We start from the raw sequence: 27217 nt of genomic DNA, 5'->3' as shown, positions 1-27217 counted from the left end.
TTTCTCCATGTTGGTCAGGCTGGTTGAGATATTTCTTTTTTAAAAAAATAAACGCATATCTCAGTTTCCCTCTAAATTTTGCATCAGCTGAATCCCACAGATTTTGGTATGTTTTCATTTCCATTTTATGAAAATATTTTCTAATTTCCCTTATGATTTTATCTTTGATTCATGTGATTTAGAAATTTTTGTTTAATATCCAAATATTAGGTCAGGAAGAGATATTGTCTGGTTTCATCTTTAAAAGTTGCTAAGATTTGTTCCATAGCCCAGAAGGTCTTTTAGTAATATTCCATGTGCACTAAAAGAATGTGTACTTGGCTATAGTTGGGCAGAGGGTTCTTTTTTATTTTTAAATTTTTTGAGACTAAGTCTTACTTTGCATCCCAGGCTGGAATGCAGGGGCACAAACATGGTTCACTGCAGCCTTAACCTCCTGGCTTCAAGCTTAAGTAGCTGGGACTACAGGTGCATTCCGCCATACCCACCTAATTTCTGTATATTTTTTTGTAGAGACAGGGTTTTGCCCTGTTGCCGAAGCTGGTCTCGAACTCCTGGGCTCAAGCAATTCTCCCATCTTGGCCTCTCAAAGTGCTGGGATTACAGACATGAGCCACTGCACCTGGCCTTATTCTGCTTGTTCTATATATTACTCTTGATCTTAGCCAAAAGGCTGAGAAGCGATGCTTGTTCTATTTATTATTGAAAAGAGAGGCACTGAAGTCTTCACATATAATTGTAGATTCGTATATGTCTTTCAGTTTTGTCTGTTTTTGCTTCATGTCTTTTGATGATCTGTTATTAGATGCATATATATTTAGGATTATTATTTTCTTTGGGAATTGACTCTTTTATTTATCATTATGTGATTTTCTTTCCTTTCTTTTTTTCTTTTTCTTTTTTTTTTTTTTTTTTTTTTTGAGGTGGTCTGACTCTCTTGCCCAGGCTGGAGTTCAGTGGCATGATCTCAGAAAACTGCAACCTCCACTTCCCAGGCTCAAGCCATCCTCCCACCTCAGCCTCCGGAGCAGCTGGGACTACAGGCACATGCTATCATACCTGGCTAATTTTTGTATTTTTTTTGTACAGACAGGGTTTCACTATGTTGCCCAGACTGGTCTCGAACTCCTGGGCTCAAGCAGTCTACACACCTCAGCCTCCCAAAGTGCTAGGATTACAGACGTGAGCCAACATGCCCAGCCAGTATTTCTTATTTATTTACCTAATTTTTATATAACCAATCTAGCTTTCTTTTGATTAATGTTTCCATGGTATATCTCCATGTTTTGAGTATGTTTCCATCCTTTTATTTTCATTCTATTCTATTCTATACTGTCCCTAGGTATTATATTCTATATTTAAAGTAGTTTTCTGGTAGACAACGTATAGTTGGGTTTTGTATTTTTATTTTATTTTATTTTAATTATTTGAGATGGAGTTTCACTCTTGTTGCCCAGACTAGAGTGCAATGGCATGATCAAGGCTCACTGCAACCTCTACCTCCCAGGTTCAAGCTATTCTCCTGCCTCAGCCTCCTGAGTAGCTGGGATTACGGGCATGTGCCACCTTTCTCGGATAATTTTGTTTTGTGTTCTGTTTTTTTTTTTTTTTTTTTTTTTTTGAGACGGAGTCTTGCTCTGTCGCCCAGGCTGGAGTGCAGTGGCACGATCTCCGCTCACTGCAAGCTCTGCCTCCCAGGTTCACGCCATTTTCCTGCCTCAGCTTTCTGAATAGCTGGGACTACAGGCGCCCGCCACCAGGTGCCCGGCTAATTTTTTGCATTTTTAGTAGAGACAAGTTTTCACCGTGTTAGCCAGGATAGTCTCTATTTCCTGACCTCGTGATCCTCCCACCTTGGCCTCCCAAAGTGCTGGGATTACAGGTATGAGCCACCGCGCCCAGCCTAATTTTGTATTTTTAGTAGAGGTGAGGTTTCTCCCTATTGGTCAGGCTGGTCTTGAACTCCTGACCTCAGGTGATCCACCCACCTCAGCCTTCCAAAGTTCTGGGATTACAGGCGTGAGCTATGGCACTTGGCCCTGTATTTTAATTTTAATTGAATATGATAATCACTGTCATTTAATTGGTGTGTTTATACTACTTAAATGTAATGTAATTATTTGTCGTCTGTCCCCTCCTTTATTGTAGTTTTTGTTTTTGTTTTTTGTGTCTCCTTTTCCCATCTTCTTTTTAATTATGTGAAATATTTTTAGAGTTTTATTTTAATTTTTCTGTTGACTCATTTGGCTCTGTCTTTTTTTTTTTTTTTTTGTGCTTGCTCTAGGAATTACAATATAGCTATCAATTGTTTCACAGCCTTCTTAGAGTTAATAATTTACCACTTCAAATAAAATGCAAAAACCTTATAACATAGTTCACTAACTCTTGCCCTCTATGTTATAGTTATCATATGTATATATCTACACACTGAAATCTCTACCACATAATGTTATTATTTTTGCTATCAACAGTTATATATATATATTTGTACAGGTATGATAGATTATCAGGTTGGATTATTTTTAAACTATAAAACCAAACTCTATACTGTCTATAAGAAACCCACTTTATAAAAGGAGAAAAATATTCTTTTATATTTACCCAGATACTACTTTTGTATTTCCTTCAGTTGCGAAGTTCTGAGATTCTCTCTGGTATCATTTCCCTTCAGACTTAAGCATTTCTTTTAGAGTTTTTATATTTACCCATATACTTCCTTAAGTTTTAAAGTTCTGAGTTTCTCTCTTAAGCATTTCCTTTAGAACAGTTTTGCTGCTGGTAAATCCTCTTAGTTTTCTGTCACCTGAGAATGTGTTTATTTCACTGTCTTCCTGAAGGGTATTTTCACTGGATTTATACAAATATAATATTAAGCAAAAAAAAAAAAAAAAAATGCAATAAATACAAGCTATATAGAAGATGCATACAAATTTATTTCACTTACATAAATTTAAAAAACAAGTAAAATTTTTTTTTTTTTTTTTTTTTTTTTTTGAGACAGAGTCTTGCTCTGCCGCCCAGGCTGGAGTGCAGTGGCCGGATCTCAGCTCACTGCAAGCTCCGCCTCCCGGGTTCACGCCATTCTCCTGCCTCAGCCTCCCGAGTAGTTGGGACTACAGGCGCCCGCCACCGCGCCCGGCTAGTTTTTTGTATTTTTTAGTAGAGACGGGGTTTCACCGTGTTAGCCAGGATGGTCTCGATCTCCTGACCTCGTGATCCGCCCGTCTCGGCCTCCCAAAGTGCTGGGATTACAGGCTTGAGCCACCGCGCCCGGCCAAAACAAGTAAAATTAAATAATGTTTTATTTAGCTAAATACACATGTATGGTAAACATGTAAAGCAAAACAAAGAAGTGATAAACATAAAATTCAAAACTGGTTATTTCTATCCCAGAAGGAAGGCAAAGGGACACAGGGAAGAGGCTTAAAGATACTGGATGGTAGGCTGGGCACGGTGGCTCACGCCTGTAATCCCAGCACTTTGGGAGGCCGAGGCGGGTGGATCACGAGGTCAGGAGATTGAGACCATCCTGGCTAACACAGTGAAACCCCGTGTCTACTAAAAATGCAAAAAATTAGCTGGGCGTGGTGGCGGGCACCGGTGGTCCCAGCTACTTGGGAGGCTGAGGCAGGAGAATGGCGTGAGCCTGGGAGGCGGAGCTTGCAGTGAGCCGAGATTGCTCCACTGCATTCCAGCCTGGGTGACAGAGCAAGACTCTGTCTCAAAAAAAAAAAAAAAAAAAATGTGGATGGTAGGTACATATATGTAATTAATATTACATATATTTAAAACTCACAAGACAGCATTCCTATGATTATAGTTAATATTCATTTAGAGTTCCCCACACAGTTTCACCTTCTATGTTGTTTCTTTTCCTTTCCTACATTCCCTTGCTTTTATCTAGGATCATTTTGCTTATTGTTAAGAAACTCATTTTTAGGCCAGGCGCGGTACCTCACGCCTGTAATCCCAGCACTTTGGGAGGCAGAGGTGGGTGGATCACTTGAGGTCAGGAGTTCGAGACCAGCCTGGTCAAAATACTGAAACCCTGTCTCTACCAAAAAATGCAAAATTAGCTGGGCATGGTGGTGCACGCCTGTGGTCCCAGCTACTCGGGAGGCTGAGGTGGGAGAATCACTTGAACCTGGGGGCGTGGAGGTTGCAGTGAGCCGAGACTGTGCCACTGCGCTCCAGCCTGGGTTACAGAGCGAGACTCTGACTCAAAAAAAAAAAAAACTAATTTTTAGTAGTTTTTAAGTAAAGTCTGCTGTGATAAATTAATTATTTGTCTAAAAATATATTTTGTCTTTATTTTGTTAAGGACATTTGCTCTGGAAATAGATTTCTAGATAAGCAGTTAATTTCTTTCTTTCTTTTTTTTTTTTTTTTCTGAGCCAGAGTCTCGCTCTGTGGCCCAGGCTGGAGTGCAGTGACCGGATCTCAGCTCACTGCAAGCTCCGCCTCCCGGGTTCACGCCATTCTCCTGCCTCAGCCTCCCGAGTAGCTGGGACTACAGGCGCCTGCCACCTTGCCCGGCTAGTTTTTTGTATTTTTTAGTAGAGACGGGGTTTCACTGTGTTAGCCAGGATGGTCTCGATCTGTTGACCTCGTGATCCGCCTGTCTCGGCCTCCCAAAGTGCTGGGATTACAGGCTTGAGCCACAGTTAATTTCTTTTCCCACTCTGAAGGGTGCATACCATTGTATTCTGGCTTCCATCTTTTCTGCTGAGAAGTCAGGTGAAATCTTAGTATTGCTGTTAATGTATCTTTTCTCTATTTTTGAGATTCCTTTACATTGGTGTTTTTTTTTTTTTTTTTTTTGAGACGGAGTCTGGCTCTGTCGCCCGGGCTGGAGTGCAGTGGCCGGATCTCAGCTCACTGCAAGCTCCGCCCCCCGGGTTTACGCCATTCTCCTGCCTCAGCCTCCCGAGTAGCTGGGACTACAGGCGCCCGCCGCCTCGCCCGGCTAGTTTTTTGTATTTTTTAGTAGAGACGGGGTTTCACCGTGTTCGCCAGGATGGTCTCGATCTCCTGACCTAGTGATCCGCCCGTCTCGGCCTCCCAAAGTGCTGGGATTACAGGCTTGAGCCACCGCGCCCGGCCTACATTGGTTTTTATAAATTTTACTATGAGATGTGTGTAGTTTTCTTTGTACATATTCCTGCGTTTGTGTTCATAGTGCTTTTTGCACTGTGGCTTGATATCTTTTACCAGTTTTGGAATATTCATGGACGTTATACTTTCAGTTGTGTCTTTTGTTCCATTCTGCTTTTCTTCTGGGTCTCTGATTACATGATTGTTAGTGCTTTTCACTATTTCTCCACTTTTATGGCATTTGTGTATCATTTTATCTCTCCATGGTTGTACTCATTCTTCTGACATCTTTGTTTGCTAATCCTTTCTTTATCTATTAAAACCTATTAACAATTTTTAAAAGGTAAAAGCTTTTAAAAGCTGCTGTTAAACTTGCCTATTGAGTTCTTGATTTTAGTATGCTTTTTAGTTCTGAAATTTCCATTTGTTTCTCTTTTTCATATGATAATTGTCTTATGAAATTCTCCCACTTGCCTCGTATTTTCTTGAAGATAATGGCAATTCTTTAACATCCTTATCTGATAACTCCAAAATCCAAATTACCCATGGCAGAGTAATCCAGAGTATGCCCTGTGTATGGGCCGCATTTGGCCTATAGCTTGTTTTTGTAAGGTCTGTGGGCAAAAAATGTTTTTTATATATTAAAGATTATATAAATGAGAATATGCAACAGAGGCGGTATATATCCTGTAAAACCTAAAATATTTACTGTCTGGCCCTTTATAGAAAAAGTTTGCCAACTCCTGACTTTTAGGTCTGTTTCTATTGTCTCTTTTTTCTCTTGGTCTTATTTCTAAATATGCCTGGAAGTAGTTTTTTAGCATTAGTGTTCATTTACTAAAGTTTACTAAATCTAGTAAAGATTTTTTAAATGAGGTGTAACATGCACGAAGTGTACAGTTTCGTGAGTTTTCAGTTATGCATATACTCAACCTAACTGTGATGTAAATAAAAACTATAAAAAACATTTACAGCATCCAAGAACACTCCTTTGAACTCCCTCAAAATATATATTCCCTGCCAGGCCAGCCCCGGGGGCTTATGCCTGTAATCCCAGCACTTTGGGAGGCCGAGACTGACAGATCACGAGATGAGGAGATCGAGACCATCCTTGCTAACACAGTGAAAGCTCGTCTCTACTAAGAAATACAAAAATTAGCCAGGCATGGTGGCGGGTGCCTGTAGTCCCAGCTACTTGGGAGGCTGAGGCAGGAGAATGGCTTGAACCCGGGAGGCAGAGCTTGCAGTGAGCTGAGATTGGGCCACTGCACTCCAGCCTGGGTGACAGAGTGAGACTCTCTCTCAAAAAAAAAAAAAAATAAATAAAATATATATATTCCCTGCCAAAGTCAGCCACTTTTCTGGGACTTTTATCACCCTAGATTCATTTTGCTTGTTCTTAAACTTTATGTAAATGGAATACCATATTTATTGTTTTATGTTCAACTTTTTCCAGTGTTATATCCGTGGCATTCATCCATATTATTGCACATAACAGTAGTTTATCCTTTTTATTACTCTGTAATATTCCATTGTGTAAATATTTCAGTTTATTCCTTCTGTAGTTGGTAGACATCTGGGTTTTATCTCTTATATTTTGGACTTATAATCTATCTGAAGTTGTTGTATATCAAATTTCATGTCTTTCCACAAGGATATCCCATTGACCTAGGGCCATTTGTGTGTAAGACTATACTTTCCCCACTGCATTGTGGTGTGTCTTTGTTACAAATTAGGTGGCTGGCTGGGCACAGTGGCTCACACCTGTAATCCCAGCACTTTGGGAGACCAAGGCGGGTGGATCACAAGGTCAGGGGTTTAAGACCAGCCTGGCCAACATGGTGAAACCCTGTCTCTACTAAAAATACAAAAATTAGCCAGGCATGGTGGCGTGCGCCTATAATCCCAGCTACTTGGGAGGCTGAGGTAGGAGAATTGCTTGAACCCGGGAGGTGGAGGTTGCAGGGAGCCAAGATCGTATCACTGCACTCCAGCCTGGGCAACAGAGCAAGATTCCATCTCAGAAATCAATCAATCAGTCAGTCAATCAGGTGGCCGTTTATGTGAGGGTCTGTTCCTAGGATCTCCATTCTGTCCCATTGTTCTACTATCCACCACGTCAATGCTACCCTGTCACAGTGACTGAGACTTTTTCCTTACCATATTCTCTCGTAGAGCCCAGTAGAATAATTACAGGGCTTGGAGTCCCATTTCTTCAGGGAGTATAGGTGGTTGGAATTCTGACACCAGATAAATCAAGTATGCGGGGAAAGGATTCCTATTTTAGGCAAAAGCTTCATTGGAAGTTTGCGGCCCCCTCTCCGCATTGTTCAGTGCTGTTCAGAGTGTGGCTGCTGTGGTGCTATAAATGCTCCCAGCAGCTCTCAGGTTTGCTTTCTTTCCATCTAGCCTCCCCCTAACTTCCCACTCCAGCCAAAAAAAGATGCACTGTATAAGTCTCTGATGATGGATAAAAATCCTTTAAAGTGAATTATTAATCTTGAGCTTTCAGCCAAAAAAAGACAAACAAAATTAGTTTGGCTTCTGATTCTCAGTTTTTCCTTTATGTTGGAATGTAATACTTCTTTCCATTTTATTTTATTTTATTTTATTTTATTTTGTCTTTTTTTTTTTTTGAGACAGAGTCTTGGTCTGTCACCCAGGCTGAAGTGTAGTGGCACGATCTCATCTTACTGCAACCTCCGCCTCCCGGGTTTGAGCGATTCTCCTGCCTCAGCCTCCCGACTAGCTGGGATTACAGGCATGTGCCACCACTCAATGCTACTTTTTTGTATTTTTAGTAGAGACGTTGTTTCGCCGTGTTGGACAGGCTGGTTTTGAACTCCTGACCTCAAGTAATCTGCCTGCCTCAGCCTCCCAAAGTGCTGGGATTACAGGCATGAGCCACTGCACCCGGCCTCCATTTTGTATTTCATTATTTTCTCTCTCTCTTTTTTTACCATGAACATCTATTCAACTTTGAAATCTTCCTTAATTATAATATTTTAAAGAATATTCTAATTAAAACAGGCTAGGTACATTGGCTCATGCCTGTAATCCCAGCACTTTGGGAGGCTGAGGCAGGCAGATCACTTGAGCCCAGGAGTTCAAGACCAGCCTGGGCAACACGGCAAAACTCTGCCTCTACAAGATACAAAAAAAGTAGTAGGGTGTGGGGGTGTGTGCCTGTAGTCCCAGCTACTTGGAAGGCTGAATTGGGAGGATCGCTTGAGCTCGGAGAGGTTAGGGCTGACTGCAGTGAGCCATGATTGGGCCACTGCACTCCAGCCTGGGCGACAGAGTGAGACCCTGACTCCTGCTTTTTTTGGAGAGAGGGTTTCGCTCTGTTTCCCAGGCTGGAGTGCAAAGGTGTGATCTCGGCTCACTGCAACCTCCGTCTCCCATGTTCAAGCGAGTCTCCTGCCTCAGCCTCCTGAGTTGCTGGGTTGCTGGAATTGTAGGCATGCACCACCACAGCCAACTAATTATTATTATTTTTTTTTAAAGCAGAGAGCCAGGGTTTCACCATGTTGGCCAGGCTGGTCTCAAACTCCTGACCTAGAGTGATCCACCTGCCTCGGCCTCCCAATACGCTAGGATTACAGGTGTGAGCCACTTCGCCCGGCCAAGAATATTTTAATTAAAGCAAAAGTGAAGGATATTCTTGTGTAGAACAGGTATTTTTTTTTGTTAATGTGATACGTGCTTGTCAATGCAGGTTGAATATGAATGGGAGAAGAAATTTTTATTATAATTGGTTTTTAAATTATAGTCATCTTAAAAGAACCATTTAAACCAAAATAGTTTTTAAAGGTTTAAATGTATCTATTAAAATACTTTTCTTTTTAGGAAAAAAGAAAAGGAGATTGAAGTTTGTGGAGGGCCGAGGGAGGAGGATTGACCCTGGCTTCAATTTCACAAAGGACTTAGTTCTTTATTAAAGTCATGAGTCAAAACCTGCATCTAGAGCTACGTCTTAGTCACATGAACAACAGTTCCCTGTATCTTTTTTTGTTTTGTTTTGTTTTGGAGACGGAGTTTTGCTCTTTCACCCAGGCTGGAGTGAAGTGGCGCTCTCTCGGCTCACTGCAACCTCTGCCCCCTATGTTCAAGTGATTCTCCTGCCTCAGCGTCCCGAGTAGCTGAGATTATAGGCACCCGCCACCATGCCTGGCTAATTTTTGTAATTTTAGTAGAGATGGGACTTCGCCGTGTTGTCAGGCTGCTCTCGAACTCGTGACCTCAGGCTATCCACCCGCCTCGGCCTCCCAAAGTGGTAGGATTACAGGCGTGAGCCACCGCGCCCGGCCGACCCCTGTATCTTTTTCCTTCCAGATACACAGCTGTGTAGAAGGACAGTTATCTTTGGTACCGCTAGAGTCATTGTAGCACATTTAATTTACTGAGAGAAATATTTTGCCCCAGCATTCAGTTGGGTGAAAAATCAGGAAAGATCTTTTTTTTTTTTTTTTTTTTTTTTTTGAGACGGAGTCTAGCTCTGTCGCCCAGGCTGGAGTACAGTGACCGGATCTCGGCTCACTGCAAGCTCCGCCTCCCGGATTTATGCCATTCTCCTGCCTCAGCCTCCCGAGTAGCTGGGACTACAGGCGCCCGCCACCTCTCCCGGCTAGGTTTTTTTTGTATTTTTTAGTAGAGACGGGGTTTCACCGTGTTAACCAGGATGGTCTCGATCTCCCGACCTTGTGATCCGCCCGTCTCGGCCTCCCAAAGTGCTGGGATTACAGGCTTGAGCCACCGCGCCCGGCCAGGAAAGATCTTTATAAAACAGAAATGGCATAGGTTTTCTGGGATAGTTGTAGGTAAGAGGTATTTATTATTCCTAAATAATAGATATATGGTTATCATAATGAAATATGATGAAAAATTGTTCATAACAGTAACATTTATTAAATGCTTCCTAGGTGCCAGGAGTTATGACAAGTTCCTTATGTAATTATCTCATTGAACAATCACTTGTCCAAGATTTTGGCCTGACCTGAGACTTCATGTACTTGTTCATTCATTGTATTTCTGAGATTCACTTTCAACTTTTTTCTGTGTCACTAAAATCGCGCCATTTTTCCATTCGTTGTTGCTAATAATACTTCTTTTTTCAACATTTAGTTTCAACTTGCATAGCTCTTAAATCTTTTAATTAGCAATAATTTGCCATTAGAACTAGAGCTAGCGAAATCATGAGGTCAACATGTTTTTTTTGCAAATCCTGGCGTTCACCAAAGGGCAGTCCATTCTTTACATGGCAAAGATACATGGAAATGTTTTATGTGTTATAAACAAACATGGCAGCAGCCCAGCTGTTGGAGGAATCTTCATATATGGAGGCCACAGCGACTCGGCACTCTACTGCTTCTTGAGACATGGGAAAGTGGCTTTTGCCTGGAAGAACATGAGTGGTTGCAGAGTTTTCTAACAAATGCTTGATAAGTAACATTCTTTTGAATAATCTAATGGTAATAAGTTGAAAAGAGAGAAATTAGGCCAGGCATGGTGGCTCATGCCTGTAATCCCAGCACTTAGGGAGGCCGAGGCGGGTGGATCACCTGAGGTTGGGAGTTCGAGACCAGCCTGACCAACATGGAGAAACCCCTGTTTCTACTAAAAATACAAAATTAGCTGGGTGTGGTGGCGCATCCCTGTAATCCCAGCTGCTTGGGAGGCTGAGGCAGGAGAATCGCTTGAACCCAGGAGGTGGAGGTTACAGTGAGCCAAGATCATGCCATTGCGCTCCAGCCTGGGCAAGAAGAGCAAAACTCCGTCTCAAAAAAAAAAAAAAAAAAAAAAGGAAAGAGAGAATGAAGTCAAAACTGATATTTGTATTCATCTCATATAAAATCTTTCAAGCACACCTCATGTCTTCCTTCTCCTTTGATCACCCTGTTCTAATGAGCATTTCCCCTCCCGCCTTATAGGAACTGCCTCCTGAGCGTGGAGCCTGCCATTAGCACCAAGCACCTCCCTTACCAGAGCTTCCAGCTCTTCGGCTTTGACTTCATGGTGGATGAGGAGCTGAAGGTGTGGCTCATTGAGGTCAACGGTGCCCCTGCGTGTGCTCAGTAAGCCTGCACGTCATTGTGTTTTCACAATGGGAAGTTGGTTCTGCAGTTGGGATAGTCTGGGTACAAGTGTAGACACTTTGACTGCTGTAAGGGAGGATGCCACATTGATAGGAAACCCTTGGGAGGACTCTGTCTGGCAGGGGGCTTTGCTGAGTCATTTCCTTTCCCATTTCCCCGTGTATGGTAAGCAGATAGGCCCAGTGTGGTGTCCCATGCCTGTAATCCCAGCACTTTGGGAGGCCAAGGCAAGTAGATTGTCTGAGCCCAGGAGTTCAAGACCAGCCTGGGCAACATGACAAAACCCCATCTCTACAAAAAATACAGAAATTAGTCAGGCATGGTGCCGTGTGCCTATAGTCCCAGCTGCTCGGGAGGCTGAGGTGGGAGGATCACTTGAGCCTGGCAGGTTGAGGCTGCAGTGAGCCATGATTGTGCCACTGCATTGCAACCTGGGTGACAGAGAGAGACACTGTCTCAAAAGAAAAAAAATGTAAGCAGATAGCCTGTGCCCAGGTGGGTGGTAGATGCCATGGGAGTGTTAAAGCTCATTACTGCCGTGTGACAAGCTGAGTGAGCAGGATCCTATGATGTGGCAACCCAGAAGTTCAGGGGCTCCTGAGGCAGGGAGGAGTCTGAGAAGGTATCTTAGACATGGTGGGTCTGGAGCTGGGGTACAAGAAAAGAGGATTCCACTGCCCCAAAGGGTGGTGGGGAGAGTCTTCCGAAAGAGGTGCAGCGTCCTGCGGGTCTCGCCCTGTCTCGGGCTCTGCAGGTCTGGGAGACGCCCAGAGGAACAGAAGCTCCCGAGAACCTGCCCTCTGGAACTTCTGCTCCTCTCGGGAGAAGCCTGGCTGTAGTATGAGTGTCATGGAGTCATTAAGGAGGAAGGAAGGTAAGAGAGGACCTTCTGTGGAGGGCCTTATGTTTCAGGGAAAGTCACTTGGACTCAATTCTCTTGTGCTGAGCGTTCTTCTTTCATGATCCACTTTCATCATGTCAAGACCCTTTCATGGTTCCCATCTACATCTTGAAGAAATTGAGTGATTTTTCAAAATGTTTAAGAGAAAGTCCTGTACTTGCAAGGGGCAGCATCAACACACAAGTTGTTCTTTACATAGAAGCTAGGCCTTTACCTTTGCCTGATGGTTGCGACAGGCATGATTCCATCTTGTTCATCAGTCTCTGCAGCTGAGAAGTGCTTATTAGGTGCTGCCTACCTGGCCAGGCTCTGTACGAGGCATGGGTTCACAGTGGGGGCAAAGAGAGACACAGGCTGTACCCTTCTTGGGAAGAGACTGTGGGCAGACAAGAGACCAGGCAGGTGTCAATTACAAATGGGAACAGGTGCTTTAATGGAGAACAAAGGATGCTGAAAGGTAACGTAACTGAGCCACGGGCCCACAATGGGAAGTAATGTTGGAACTGAGATCTGAAGGCGAAATGCGAGTTAGATGGGCTAAGGGCGGAAGAAGGCAGGGCTCCGCACCTTCCCTCGCCAAATCGACAGTGGTGTGCCCAGTCTTACCCGCTGTCCTTTCTATCAGGGGTTTGTCCCTCCATGGTGCTCTAGACCTTACCCTCCTCCTGATCCTGTCCTCTTATCTGGCTCATTTACATTGTCACCTTTTTCCCTCTCTGATGCCTAGTTCTCATCAGCATATGCAGTCCCAGCAGATTTTCCCAACTATTCAAAAAGATGTCCTCCCCTGATGCCACATCCTGTTCCAGCAATCACACCTTCTCCGGTTCCCTTCACAGCCCAGCTTGTGGAGAGCAGCCTCTGCACAGCTGTCTTCTCTTCCTCTGTTCCCATCCATGCTCCCGTCCATTCCAGGCTGGCTCCCATCCTGATTGCCCCACAGAAGCTGTTCTTTGCAAGTCCCCAGCCAAGTCCTTATTGCCACCTCCAGCAGCCTCTTTCTGTTCCCACCCCCTGGACCTGTCAGCAGCATTCGAGGCAGCTGACAGCACTCGCTGAGCTGCTTTCCTGTCGTGGCTGGGCACGTGGTACTAGGCAGGCTTGCCTGGGGAGGTGTGGGCAAGCTGGGCTCCGTCTTCCTCATCCAGTGCCTCTGATCTTAGGCCTGGGTGTTTGTCTCCTCTCTCTGTATGTGATCTCAGCCAGCGTCATGATTTTGAAATTACCAAATTACATCACAGCCCAGAGATACAGACTAGTATCTGCACCTGCCTTCCCTGCCAGAATGTCCCCCTGTCTACCTCCCAGACTTGCCCGTCTCAGTCGGTCACCACCCCCCCGCTCCCCCTAGAGACTAAGCTCGAACCTGACAATGATCCTGCCTCTGCCTTCCCTTCCCCTCAAGTCCTGCCCATCAGGGCCCTGTGAGTTCTGCCTCTAGCCTCCGGAGCCCTTTGCCCTCCATTTGCACTGTCACCCCTGCATAGGTCATCTTCCACCATAGTGAAGGCTTTGGCATAGAGCCTCCTAACTGGGGTGCATTTCTGCTCTTGCCCCAGTGAAATTCATCCTCCCAGAGCAGCCAGTGTGTAAAGCAGACACCAGACCATGCCATTCTCCAGACATCCCATTGCACCTGGGACACAAACCAGATTCCTCCCTCCATCTGCAAGGCCACTGCCTTACCCACCTCTCCAGCTTCATCCCAAGTCACATTTCCCTTGATTGCTCTTATCTGCAGTGGGCCTTTGTGCTTTCTGTTACCTGTGTGTGGAATCCCCACCACCATTACCACCGCCACCAGCCTCACCATGGCTGGCTGCTTCTTTACCGAAACAACATCTTGAGGAAGCTTTCCCTGAACAGTCCTAGCTCTGATTTTCTCTAGCCAGAGCCTTTGCAGTTCCCTCATTACTCTGTCATCAGACTAACTCATCAGAAGAAACTGTGTGTGTGTGTCAACCCCTTCTTCTTTATTTCTACCCTGTCATCCATTCTGTCTGCCCTCTATTCATCCCTGGGTCTTCGCTTAGCTGCCACTGGAGTCTTCCCCTGTCACTGGGGAGTCTTTTCCAGTGTCCCTTCAATTATGCTGAGTTGGTCCTTTTCCTGGGTGCCCCTCCGTGTAATGCAAGATGGCTCTTACACGCTCTTGAAATCGCCTGCCTTCCCCACCAGGTGTCTGTCTTGTTCACCTGCAAGGCCTTCCATAAATATTTGCCAAGGGAATGCTTTATCTTCATGCAAAACTTTCTGAAGCATTTGTATATAGAGTGGTAACCAGTTTTATTTTATTTTATTTTTGACTTCTGATTATTATTATTATTATACTTTAAGTTCTAGGGTACATGTACACAGTGTGCAGGTTTGTTACATATGTATACATGTGCCATGTTGGTGTGCTGCATCCATTAACTCATCATTTACATTAGGTGTATCTCCTAATGCTATCCCTCCCCCGTCCCCCCACCCCACAATGGGCCCCATTATGTGATGTTCCCCATCCTGTGTCCAAGTATTCTCATTATTCAGTTCCCGCCTATGAGTGAGAACATGCGGTGTTTGGTTTTCCGTCCTTGTGATAGTTTGCTCAGAATGATGGTTTCCAGCTTCATCCATGAACTCATCCTTTTTTATGGCTGCATAGTATTCCATGGTGTGTATGTGCCACATTTTCTTAATCTAGTCTGTCACTGATGGACATTTGGGTTGGTTCCAAGTCTTTGCTATTGTGAATAGTGCCGCAATAAACATACGTGTGCATGTGTCTTTATAGCAGGATGATTTATAATCCTTTGGGTATATATCCAGTAATAGGATGGCTGGGTCAAATGGTATTTCTAGTTGTAGATCCTTGAGGAATCACCACACTGTCTTCCACAATTGTTGAACTAGTTTACAATCCCACCAGCAGTGTAAAAGTGTTTCCATTTCTCCACATCCTCTCCAGCACCTGTTGTTTCCTGACTTTTTAATGATCGCCATTCTAACTCGTGTGAGATGGTATCTCATTGTGGTTTTGATTTGCATTTCTCTGATGGCCAGTGATGATGAACATTTTTTCATGTGTCTGTTGGCTGCATGAATGTCTTCTTTTGAGAAGTGTCTATTCATATCCTTTGCCCACTTTTCAATGGGGTTGTTTGATTTTTTCTTGTAAATTTGTTTACGTTCTTTCTAGATTCTGGATATTAGCCCTTTGTCAGATGGGTAGATTGTAAATTTTTTCTCCCATTCTGTAGGTTGCCTGTTCGCTCTTATGGTAGTTTATTTTGCTGTGCAGAAGCTTTTTAGTTCAATTAGATCCCATTCGTCAATTTTGGCTTTTGTTGCCATTGCTTTTGGTGTTTTAGTCATGAAGTCCTTGTTCGTGCCTATGTCATGAATGGTATTGCCTCGGTTTTCTTCTAGAGTTTTTATGGTTTTAGGTCTAACATTTAAGTCTTTAATCCATCTTGAATTAATTTTTGTATAACGTGTAAGGAAGGGATCCAGTTTCAGCTTTCTACATATGGCTAGCCAGTTTTCCCAGCACCGTTTATTAAATAGGGAATCCTTTCCCCATTTCTTGTTTTTGTCAGGTTTGTCAAAGATCAGATGGCTATAGATGTGTGGTATTATTTCTGAGGGCTCTGTTCTGTTCCATTGGTCTATATCTCTGTTTTGGTACCAGTACCATGCTGTTTTGGTTACTGTAGCCTTGTAGTACAGTTTGAAGTCAGGTAGCGTGATGTCTCCAGCTTTGTTCTTTTGGCTTAGGATTGTCTTGGCAATGCGGGATCTTTTTTGGTTCCATATGAACTTTAAAGTAGTTTTTTCCAATTCTGTGAAGAAAGTCATTGGTAGCTTGATGGGGATGGCATTGAATGTATAAATTACCTTGGGCAGTATGGCCATTTTCACGATATTGATTCTTCCTATCCATGAGCATGAAACGTTCTTCCATTTGTTTGTGTCCTCTTTTATTTCATTGAGCAGTGGTTTGTATTTCTCCTTGAAGAGGTCCTTTACATCCCTTGTAAGTTGGATTCCTAGGTGTTTTATTCTCTTTGAAGCAATTGTGAATGGGAGTTCACTCATGATTTGGCTCTCTGTTTGTCTGTTATTGATGTATAGGAATGCTTGTGATTTTTGCACATTGATTTTGTATCCTGAGACTTTGCTGAAGTTGCTTATCAGCTTAAGGAGATTTTGGACTGAGACGATGAGGTTTTCTAAATATATAATCATGTCATTGGCAAACAGGGACAATTTGATGTCCTCTTTTCCTAATTGAATACCCTTTATTTCTTTCTCCTGCTTGATTGCCCTAGACAGAACTTCCAATACTATGTTGAATAGGAGTGGTGAGAGAGGGCATCCCTGTCTTGTGCCAGTTTTCAAAGGGAATGATTCCAGTTTTTGCCCATTCAGTATGATATTGGTTTGTCATAAATAGCTCTTATTATTTTGAGATACATCCCATCAATACCTAGTTTATTGAGAGTTTTTAGCATGAAGGGCTTTTGAATTTTGTCAAAGGCCTTTTCTGCATCTTTTGAGATAATCATGTGGTTTTTGTCTTTGGTTCTGTTTATATGCTGGATTACGTTTATTGATTTGCATATGTTGAACCAGCCTTGCATCCCAGGAATGAAGCCAACTTGGTCATGGTGGATAAGCTTTTTGATGTGCTGCAGGATTCGGTTTGGCAGTATTTTATTGAGGATTTTTGCATCAGTGTTCATCAGGGATATTGGTCTAAAATTCTCTTTTTTTGTTGTGTCTCTGCCACGCTTTGGTATCAGGATGATGCTGGCCTCATAAAATGAGTTAGGGAGGATTCCCTCTTTTTCTATTGATTGGAATAGTTTCAGAAGGAATGGTACCAACTCCTCTTTGTACCTCCAGGAGAATTCGACTGTGAATCTGTCTGGTCCTGGACTTTTTTTGATTGGCAGGCTAGTAGTTATTGCCTCAATTTCAGAGCCTGTTTTTGGTCTATTCAGGGATTCAACTTCTTCCTGGTTTAGTTTTGGGAGGGTGTATGTGTCCAGGAAATTATCCATTTCTTCTAAGTTTTCTAGTTTATTTCCATAGAGATGTTTATAGTATTCTGTGATGGTAGTTTGTATTTCTGTGGGATCGGTGGTGATATCCCCTTTATCATTTTTTATTGCGTCTATTCGATTCATCTCTCTTTTCTTGCTTATTAGTCTTGCTAGTGGTCTATCAATTTTGTTGATCTTTTCAAAAAAGCAGCTCCTGGATTCATTGATTTTTTGAAGGGTTTTTTGTGTCTCTATCTCCTTCAGTTCTGCTCTGATCTTAGTTATTTCTTGCATTCTGCTAGGTTTTGAATGTGTTTGCTCTTGCTTCTCTAGTTCTTTTAATTGTGATGTTAGGGTGTCAATTTTAGATCTTTCCTGCTTTCTCTTGTGGGCATTTAGTGCTATAAATTTCCCTCTACACACTGCTTTAAATGTGTCCCAGAGATTCTGGTATGTTGTGTCTTTGTTCTCATTGGTTTCAAAGAACATCTTTATTTCTGCCTTCATTTCGTTATGTACCCAATAGTTACTTCAAGAGCAGGTTGTTCAGTTTACATGTAGTTGAGTGGTTTTGAGTGAGTTTCTTAATCCTGAGTTCTAGTTTGATTGCACTGTGGTCTGAGAGACAGTTTGTTACAGTTTCTGTTATTTTTTTATTTTGTTTTGAGATGGAGTCTCACTCTGTCACCCAGGCTGGAGTGCAGTGGCACAATCTCGGCTCACTGCAAGCTTTGCCTCCCAGGTTCACGCCATTCTCCTGCCTCAGCCTCCCAAGTAGCTGGAACTACAGGTGCCCACCACCACACCCGGCTAATTTTTGTATTTTTAGTAGAGACAGGGTTTCACCGTGTTAGCCAGGATGGTCTCAATCTCCTGACCTCGTGATCCACCTGCCTCGGCCTCCCAAAGTGCTGGGATTACAGGCGTGAGCCACCGCGCCTGGCCAATTTCTGTTCTTTTACATTTGCTGAGGAGTGCTTTACTTCCAATTGTGTGGTCAGTTTACTTCCAATTATGTGGTCAATTTTGGAATAAGTGCAATGTGGTGCTGAGAAGAATGTATATTCTGTTAATTTGGGGTGGAGAGTTTTGTAGATATCTATCAGGTCTGCTTGGTGCAGAGCTGAGTTCAATTCCTGAATATCCTTGTTAACTGTCTTATTGATCTATCTAATGTTAACAGTGGGGTGTCAAAATCTCCTGTTATTATTGTGTGGGAGTCTAAGTCTCTTTGTGGGTCTGTAAGGACTTACTTTATGAATCTGTGTGCTCCTGTATTGGGTGCATATATATTTAGGATAGTTAGCTCTTATTGTTGAATTGATCACTTTACCGTTATGTAATGGGCTTCTTTGTCTCTTTTGATCTTTGATGGTTTAAACTTTGTTTTATCAGAGACTAGGACTGCAACCCCTGCTTTTTTTTGTTTTCCATTTGCTTGGTAGATCTTCCTCCATCCCTTTATTTTGAGCCTATGTGTGTCTCTGCATGTGAGATGGGTCTCCTGAATACAGCAAACTGATGGGTCTTGACTCGTTATCCAATTTGCCAGTCTGTGTCTTTTAATTGGAGCATTTAGTCCATTTACATTTAAGGTTAATATTGTTATGTGTGAATTTGATCCTATCATTATGATGCTAGCTGGTTATTTTGCCGTTAGTTGACGCAGTTTCTTCATAGCGTGGATGGTCTTTACAATTTGGCATGTTTTTGCAGTGGCTGGTACTGGTTGTTCCTTTCCATGTTTAGTGCTTCCTTCAGGAGCTCTTGCAGGGCAGGCCTGGTGGTGACAAAATCTCTAAGCATTTGCTTGTCTGTAAAGGATTTTATTTCTCCTTCACTTATGAAGCTTAGTTTGGCTGAATATGAAAATCTGGGTTGAAAATTCTTTTCTTTAAGAATGTGGAATATTGGCCCCCACTCCCTTCTGGCTTATAGAGTTTCTGCTGAGAGATCCGCTGTTAGTCTGATGGGCTTCCCTTTGTGGGTAACCCGACCTTTCTCTCTGGCTGAGTGGCAACCAGTTTAAGAAATGTGGTCACAAAATAGAATTTCTAGGGCAGATTTTGGTAAAAAACAAAAACAAGAAAAACTGCCAGGCACAGTGGCTCATGCCTGTAATCCCAGCACTTTGGGAGGCCAAGGTGAGAGGGTTGCTTGAGCTCAGGAGTTCAAGAGCAGCCTGGGCAACACAGCAAGACCCTGTCTTTACAAAAAATTTTAAAATTAGCTGGGCACAGTGGTACACACCTATAGTGCCAGCTACTTGTGAGGCTAAGGTGGGAGGCACCCTTGAGCCTGGGAATTTGAATCTGCAGTGTATGTACCATGATTGCGCCACTGCATGCCAGCTTGGGAGACAGAGTAAAACCCTGTCTCAAAAACAAAAAACATTTATTTTTTTTTTGCTTGCGCTTTGATTAACATCCTCAATGATATTTTTTAAAACACATTTCAGGAAGCTCTATGCAGAACTGTGCCAGGGCATCGTGGACATAGCCATTTCCAGTGTCTTCCCACCCCCAGATGTGGAGCAACCTCAGACCCAGCCAGCTGCCTTCACCAAGCTGTGATGGAGGGGCGCTCCCTGCTGCCTTGGAAAAAGCACGGGGTCCTGCTCCAGGGAACGGTGAAATGACTGGATTGCTCTTTATCCAGCCCACAGCAGGGGAAAGAAAGGCCACTCGCAAAGATGAGATGGAAGAAGGCACATGAGCAGAGGATGCAGCTCCCGAAGACAGGGTTGCTCAGGGGGCTTCCCAGGTGGAGCACTCAGCAATGCTGTTGAGACGTTTGAAAACAACTTTGGTACACAAAGGCAGCCTTGTGAGCAGAGCTCCTTCCCCTCTCCCCGGGAATGGCAGGGCACTGGGACCTCTGGTCGGTGCCTCCCACCCACTGCAGCCCTAGTGCCTTAGCTCCATGCCCGGCTGCAGCCCCACTGCTCTGGACTGTGGATTGGACGTCAGAGCATATTGAAGGTTGCCTGTGTGTTCCCCGCCCATCCCTTCCGTAACGCTCTGCCACTCAGCTCTGGACAAGCATGCACCAACAGTCCTTAGTTTTCTTTTGTGCACTGGCCTCTCGGTGAAGGTGGTTTCCCTCATCACCTTCCTTGTGGGGTTTGGTCAGTCACCTGTCAGGGTTTGTGTGGGTTGGGCCCCAGAACAGCATATGCTGCCCTAAGTCTGCTCTCTGCATGTTTTAGAAACAAAGTGGCAAGTCTGCCCTGAACCTGTAAGCATCAAATAAGCATGAGAGAGAAAAAAAAAACATGATATATTGCTTTACTTAATAGGTTGAATATGGTAGATCTTTGAAACTATGATGATTCAATTTTCTCAATTTTCTTTGACCAAAATTCTAAATGCAGTTTTGCCTCGTTCCCCCCCTTTTTTTTTAAAACCTTTGTAAAAACCTCTCTGAGGATGAGGAGTCAGTAAAATTCCACTCCCCAGTGGCCCTGCCCCAGACAAAGGTTGCTTTCCCCCTTTTTGTTCTTTTTATGCCCCAAGCGCTTTCCGCAGTAGCTAGAGGGACAGGTTTCCTTCCAGGAGGGATGTGAGTTCCTGTGCCTGTAGGCATCAGGGGAGTATATGTGAGAGTATATGTCCTGCCTGAATGGGAAAGTCTTCTAAAATGGGAAGGAAGTGGTTTCAGCTCCACACAGCGTCTTGTAAGTCTCTACAAATGGATACTGTTAGAAGTGGCTTCCACTTACTGGATTAACTAATACTTTATAGGCTTTTCAGGAGGCCACATCACTAGCAGTAGGGAGAACAAGATGTCATTTGTGTTCAGTGTAAGCTGAGTAGACAGGCCCTTCCTAGAGTGTCCTGGAAATCACAGCAACCCATTGAAAACTGCCCTCCCCACCAGAACGTGCTGTGTTCTTTCTTCATGGCTATGTGTGCTCCATTCCTCGTTTCTGCTTGGCTCAAGAAAACATTTCTGCAGTCAGGTGAGACTTTTACAAAAGAGGAGAAAATCAATGCCTCCTTAAACATGATGACATGTGAGAACTTACAATGAAAAAGGCAATAATGATAGAAATTATTTCTTAGGTGCAGCAATAGTTGATAGGATGTGAGGGTGTTACCTTGGGGTGAAGTGGAGAAGGTCCCAGGTGAATTGGCTCTCATGGAAATTTGAAATTACAAAATAAACGTCCTGGGGATTACCCAGAATACAGATTTAAAAGTTTGCCTGTAGAGCAAAATAAAAGAGTCAGTTGTAATTGTTAATCTTTGAGGCCCAACGCAGCCGACGGGTTGGTATTTGGGAAATTCAGAGAAGGCAATGAGATCTGATCGGATGGTGGGAAGATGTATACCCAGTTAGAACGTGTAGGGTTCTGGGTCCCTGGCAAGTCTAGGTGGGTGAGTGACAGGAAAAGCATGGGCGTTTTTGTAATGCTGTCACATGCTAACACAGGTTCGTAATTATCTTTTGGACCCAAATTATAGAGACATTCACGAGTTTTCTAGCCCTCACACTAACAGAGCTAAGAATTCAGATGTCAGGAAGTCTGTGAATCTTGATGGATTTTCTGAGAAACCTGATTCAATGGCATATATATGAGGGAAGTAAGACTTTTAAGAAAAGAAAAAGTTATGCCTCATTCCTCATATGGCTTCCAATAAGTATCTTAGGCACTTATTTTGTTTATAAATATTTTTAAATTTTTTTAAATTTTATTATTTTTTACAAGGACGTGGTCTCATTATGTTGCCCAGGCTGGATTGCAGTGGCTATTGGCAGTTGCAATCAGCACACTGCAGCCTCGAATTTCTGGGCTTGAGTGATCCTCCTGTCTCAGCCTCCTGGGTAGCTGAGACTACAGGTGCACACCACCAAGCCTGGCTTTATGTATTTATTTCTGTTCATGTGGAATGATTGGTTCAGAACTGTTCCTTTCCCTTCCATGATGTCCTTGACACAGAAGGTCATGCCTGGCTCGCAGTCAGGCTTCATACTTTTGGTCCATGTAAGTGCTGCCCGTTGCTGGGGGAGGAGTCATTGTTTATTTGGAAATGTCAGTTGCAATCATGGTTCTGTCATTTGACTGCACAGTATCAGAGGAGCCTGTTAACCTCTCTGTGCCTTAGTTTCTTAGCCCATGAAAGAGATCATTGCCTGACCCAGGGACTACCTCAAGGGCTTTTGGTGAGGACAAGTGACAGTAGGAAGATGCAAGAGCCTTTAGTACCAAGGTTCTCAACACTGACTACATGCTCGAATGACTTGTGAAGCTTTTAAAACATGTTAGTGCCCACTCTTCCTCTCTCTGCCCGGCCAGTGAAATCAGAACCTCAGACAGCAATATGCCTTGAGATGCCTTGAACCACACTTGAGAAGGAAGGACAAACACATTATTACCTTGGAAGAATTGCATAAGGCTTATGACTTAAAAAAAAAATTCTTTTTGGAAACACAAGCATTTCTTTAAGAATGACCAGATGTTGCCACATGTATTTATGACGCAAGCAGGTGTTATCTAAGCAGTTTCTCTGTTTGCTTGTCATAGCGGCATTTGGAAACTCGAACATGCTTTCATTTACGTAAATAGTTTATGGAGCTTTGACAACAAATGTAAACAGACATGAAATTATAAATCTGCTAAATGTGTATTAAGGGTGTTAATTTTTTTTTTTTGAGATGGAGTCTCACTCTGTCGCCCAGGTTGGAGTGCAGTGGCACGATCTCAGCTCACTGCAAGCTCCGCCTCCCGGGTTCACGCCATTCTCCTGCCTCAGCCTCCCGAGTAGCTAGGACTACAGGCACCCGCCACCACGCCCGGCTAATTTTTTGTATTTTTTAGTAGAGACGGGGTTTCACTGTGTTAGCCAGGATGGTCTCGATCTCCTGACCTCGTGATCCACCCGCCTCGGCCTCCCAGAGTGCTGGGATTACAGGCGTGAGCCACCGCACCCGGCCAAGGGTGTTAATTATTGAGAGAAAGTCCCCTTCCCCCACACTCAACTCCTATGGCAATTATGAACTCCATTTTACCAAGAACATTTAAGTGCCTCAGCATCTGTGTGATGTAGTGGAGCAGGTGCTGGCATAGGTACCAGCTGACATGATGTGTCACTAGCTCTGCGGGATGATTGCCACATACATGGAACACCTGGGAGTGCTGGAAATGTACTGGGATTGAAGCTTCAAAGTGTGTTTGCATTCACAGTGGAGGCTACATCAAGCAAGGGGAGGTCCAGCCCTCTTGCAGGCGTGGTGAGAGGTTCTACTAGCAAAGACACAGGCGTCGGAGTGGGTCCCATGTAGCATGTGGGTGCTATAGAGAAAATTCGGTGATATACATGGCTCTGATCCTGGACACAAAATCTGTACTGGAGAGGAAATGACTGCTGAAATAAGGCAATTGTATGAATATTTAAAATGCCTGGAATACTAAAGTAAAGTAAAGATATTTCAAGTGTTTTTGTGCCCTTTCGTTCTTGTAGGTACTGACTGTCCTAGGATATCACTGGTCATTTAAATTCACCATATAATTAGCTGGGCGTGGTGGTGCATGGTGGAGGCTGAGGTGGGAGGATCACTTGAGGCTGAGGTGTGAGGCTGCTGTGAACCATGGTCACACCACTGTACTCCAGCCTGAGCAAAGAGCGAGACCCTGTCTCAAAAATAAATAAATAATAAAGTAAATATAAATCCATGATGCCGTTACTCAGGGGTAGACGGACTTTCTGTAAAAGGTCGGATAATCTGCTAGCCTTTGCAAACCATATAGGGCCTTTGTTTTTTTTTTTTTTTTCATACTTTTTGTTTTTTTCTCCAGCTCTTAAAAAATACAAAAACTGTTCTTAGCTCATAGGCCACATAAAAGCAGGCCAGATGTGGCAGTAATTTGCTGACCCCAGGATGTTACCCGATAGATAAGCCAACAGATTGTCCTTCGAAACTGATGAGCTGTTCAGTGAAGCACTGAGACTATTTCAGCTGCCAAAGTCCCAGCCCATCTTTTCTTACATGTCTTGTGTATCGAGTTCTTGCAAAGCATTTCACCAAGGCCAGGTTTTTAAATCCCTATAAACCTCACACACCTCAGGTGCTTAGTCTTGTGGATAGAAAGAGTTTCATTAGTGCACATTGTTATTAACTTGTAACTTCTTGTGCAATAAGGCTGAATGCTTTGAACATCTTTACTTTGTGTGGGTGGCCTGCCTTCTGTGGCTGCTTCCACTTCCTAAATACACCTCTGGCACAGGAAAGGTTTCCATGCTAGAGGCCCAGAAGCCCTGGCACCCCACTCCGAACAGGTTTCAAATGCAGCATGACACATTCCCAGTGGACTCAGAAGAGATCACATGGGCACGGTGCAGGGGGCAAGCAGACATGGACCCAGGCAGGCAGCTACTTAGGCGCCTGAGAGTGGACAGGTCCAAAGCCTTTGGAGAACTTCTCTTAAAGACTGGTCCCACTTGCTGTCCTTCTCCTTAACCTTAAGTTCTCCCATAGCACAGAGGTGTAGTAATATTTTAAAGGTGTTTTCCCCAAGGCATCCCTCCATATCTTAGTCTATTTTGTATTGCTGTAACAGAATGCTACAGAGAAGTGTATTCGGCTCATGGTTCTGGAGGATGAAAAGTCCAATATCAAGGGGCCATATCTGGTGAGGGCCTTCTTGCTGCCTCATAGCATGGCACAAGGCATCACATGGCAAGAGAAGAAGGGAGTCTAACTCATCCTTTTACCAGCAACCCAGAAAAAGAAAGAAAGAAAAAGAAAGTAAGGAAGGAAGGGAAGGAAGGAAGGAAGGGAAGGAAGTTTATAAAATAGAACCAAGTAGAAATTTTGGAGTTGCAAAGTACAAAAATACAAACGAAAAATTTACTTGAGAAGTTTAAAAATAGGTTTGAACTGGTAAAAGAAGGAATCAGTGAATTAGAAGCCATTTGAGATTATCCAGTCTGAGGAACAGAAAAAAAAAAAAAACAGCAAAGAAAATTGATCAGTGCTTGAGACCTTTCAGACACCATCAAACATACCAACATACACAAAATAGAAGTCCTAGAATGGAGAAGTGAGAGAGAGGAAAGGGGATAAAAAATATATTGGAAGAAATAGTGGCCAAAACCTTTCCCACTTTGAGGAAAAACATTAAAGTGAATCCAAGAAGCTCAACAAATTCTAAGTAGGAAGGACTCAAAGAGTCCACCTTGAGACACACCAGCCACTAAGAAAATAATTTTAAATACATAGTAAAAAATGACAAGAAACGGAAATGTTACACTAGAAAATATATATTTCAGAAAAGAGAAGGAAGTAATGAAAAATAGAGGAGAAAAAAAGGCAAGAGGCGTAGGAAACCACAGTAAAATGGTAGCTAAATCCTGCCTTATCAGTAATTTCATTAAATGTGAATGAATTAAGTACTCTATCAGAAGGTAGAGACTGGCAAATTGATTTTTAAAAAAATCATGATCCAACTATATGCTATCTACAAAAAACACTTCATATCTGCCTCTGTTGCTTAGGTTGGAGTCTAGTGGTGTAATGATAGCTCACTGCAGCCTCAAACTTCTGGTTTCAAGTAATCTTCCCACCTCAGCCACCCAAGTAGCTGGAACTATAGGCACCTGCCACCATACTTGGCAATGTTTTTAGAGATAGGGCCTGGCTTTCTTCAAAACTTGCCTGGCTAATTTCACTTCACATGATCTCCAGTTCCATCCATGTTGTTGGAAGTGACAGGATCTCACTCTTTATGGCTGAACAGTACTCCATTGTGTGTAAGCAACATATTTTCTTTATCCATTCATCTGCTGATGGACACTTACGTTGCTTCCAAATCTTGGCTATTGTAAACAAGGCTGCAGGAAACATGGGAGTGCAAATATCTCTCCAAAACAAATTTTTTTTTTTTTTTTTTTTTTTTTTTTTTTTTTAGAGATAGGGTCGTACTTTGTTTCCCAAGCTGATCTTGAACTCCTGGCCTCAGGCAATCCTCCTGCCTCAGTCTCCCCTGACTAGCTGGGATTACAGGCATCAGTCAATGCACCTGGCAAAACACACTTTAGATTAAAAAACACAAATAGGTTGAAAGTAAAATGATGGAAAAAGATATACTTTGCAAACAGTAACTCAAAGAGAACTGGAATGGCTATACTAATATTAAACAACATAGGCTTTAAGAAAAAAATTGTTTCTACAGACAAAGAAGGACTTTTTTTTAATAGTTCCAACTTTTATTTTAGATTCTGGAGGTACATGTGCATGTTTGTTACATGGGTCCTGAGGTTGGGGAACAGATCCCATTACCCAAGTAGTGAGCATAGTACCCAATAGTTAGCTTTCCAATCCTTGCTCCCCTCCCTCCCGTCTCCCTCTTGTAGTCTTTAGTGTCTCTTGTTGCTGTTTTCGTGTCCATGTGTATCTAATGTTTGGTCTCCCGTTTTCTGTTCCTGTATTATTTCACTTAGGATAATGGCCTCCACCTGCATCCATGTTACTGCAAAGGACATGATTTCATTCTTTTTTCTGGCTGCATAGTATTCCGTGGTGTATATGTACTACATTTTCTTTATCCAGTCCACTGCTGATGGTCACCTAGGTTGATTCCATGTCTTTGCTATTGTGAATAGCACTGTGATAAATATATAGGTGCGTGTGTCTTTCTGGTAGAATGAATTGTTTTCTTTTGGATATATACCCAGTAATGGGAGGCTACGTTGAATAGTAGCTCTGTTTGTTTGTTTGATGGAGTCTCGCTCTGTCACCCAGGCTGGAGTGCGGTGGGCGTGATCTGTGCTCACTGCAACCTCTGCCTCTTGGGTTTAAGTGATTCTCCTGCCTCAGCCTCCCAAGTAGCTGGGACTACAAGCGTGTGCCACCACGCCCAGCTAATTTTTGTATTTTTAGCAGAGACGGTTTCACCATATTGGCTAGGCTGGTCTTGAACTCCTGACCTCAGGCGATCCGCCTGCCTCAGCCTCCTAAAGTGCTGGGATTACAGGCGTGAGCCACCGTGCCTGGCTGCTCCATTTTAAATTCTTTGAGAAATCTCAAACTTCTTTCCACAGTGGCTCAACCAATTTACATTCCTGCCAGCAGTGTATAAGCATTCTCTTTTTTTC

The 27217-nt window shown here is 43.2% G+C and overlaps 1 protein-coding gene across 1 annotated transcript in view; it reads left to right on the top strand.

The window, feature by feature from the left end:
- Positions 1-23561, top strand: part of LOC105471795 (tubulin tyrosine ligase) — a 46853-nt gene extending 23292 nt beyond the window's left edge. The window contains exons 6-7 of the mRNA XM_011724528.2: positions 11025-11168; positions 19579-23561. Coding sequence (XP_011722830.1) covers positions 11025-11168; positions 19579-19693 — 259 coding nt within the window. The 3' untranslated portion in view covers positions 19694-23561. The remainder of the gene's footprint in view (positions 1-11024; positions 11169-19578) is intronic.
- The last annotated feature ends 3656 nt before the right edge of the window (positions 23562-27217 follow it).

The sequence above is a fragment of the Macaca nemestrina genome, chromosome 13 (genome assembly GCF_043159975.1).
Source record: "Macaca nemestrina isolate mMacNem1 chromosome 13, mMacNem.hap1, whole genome shotgun sequence".
In the NCBI taxonomy this organism is placed as follows: Eukaryota; Metazoa; Chordata; class Mammalia; order Primates; family Cercopithecidae; genus Macaca; species Macaca nemestrina.
The sequence above is the reverse complement of the archived record's forward strand: the minus strand, read 5'-3'. Positions and strand labels throughout refer to the sequence as shown.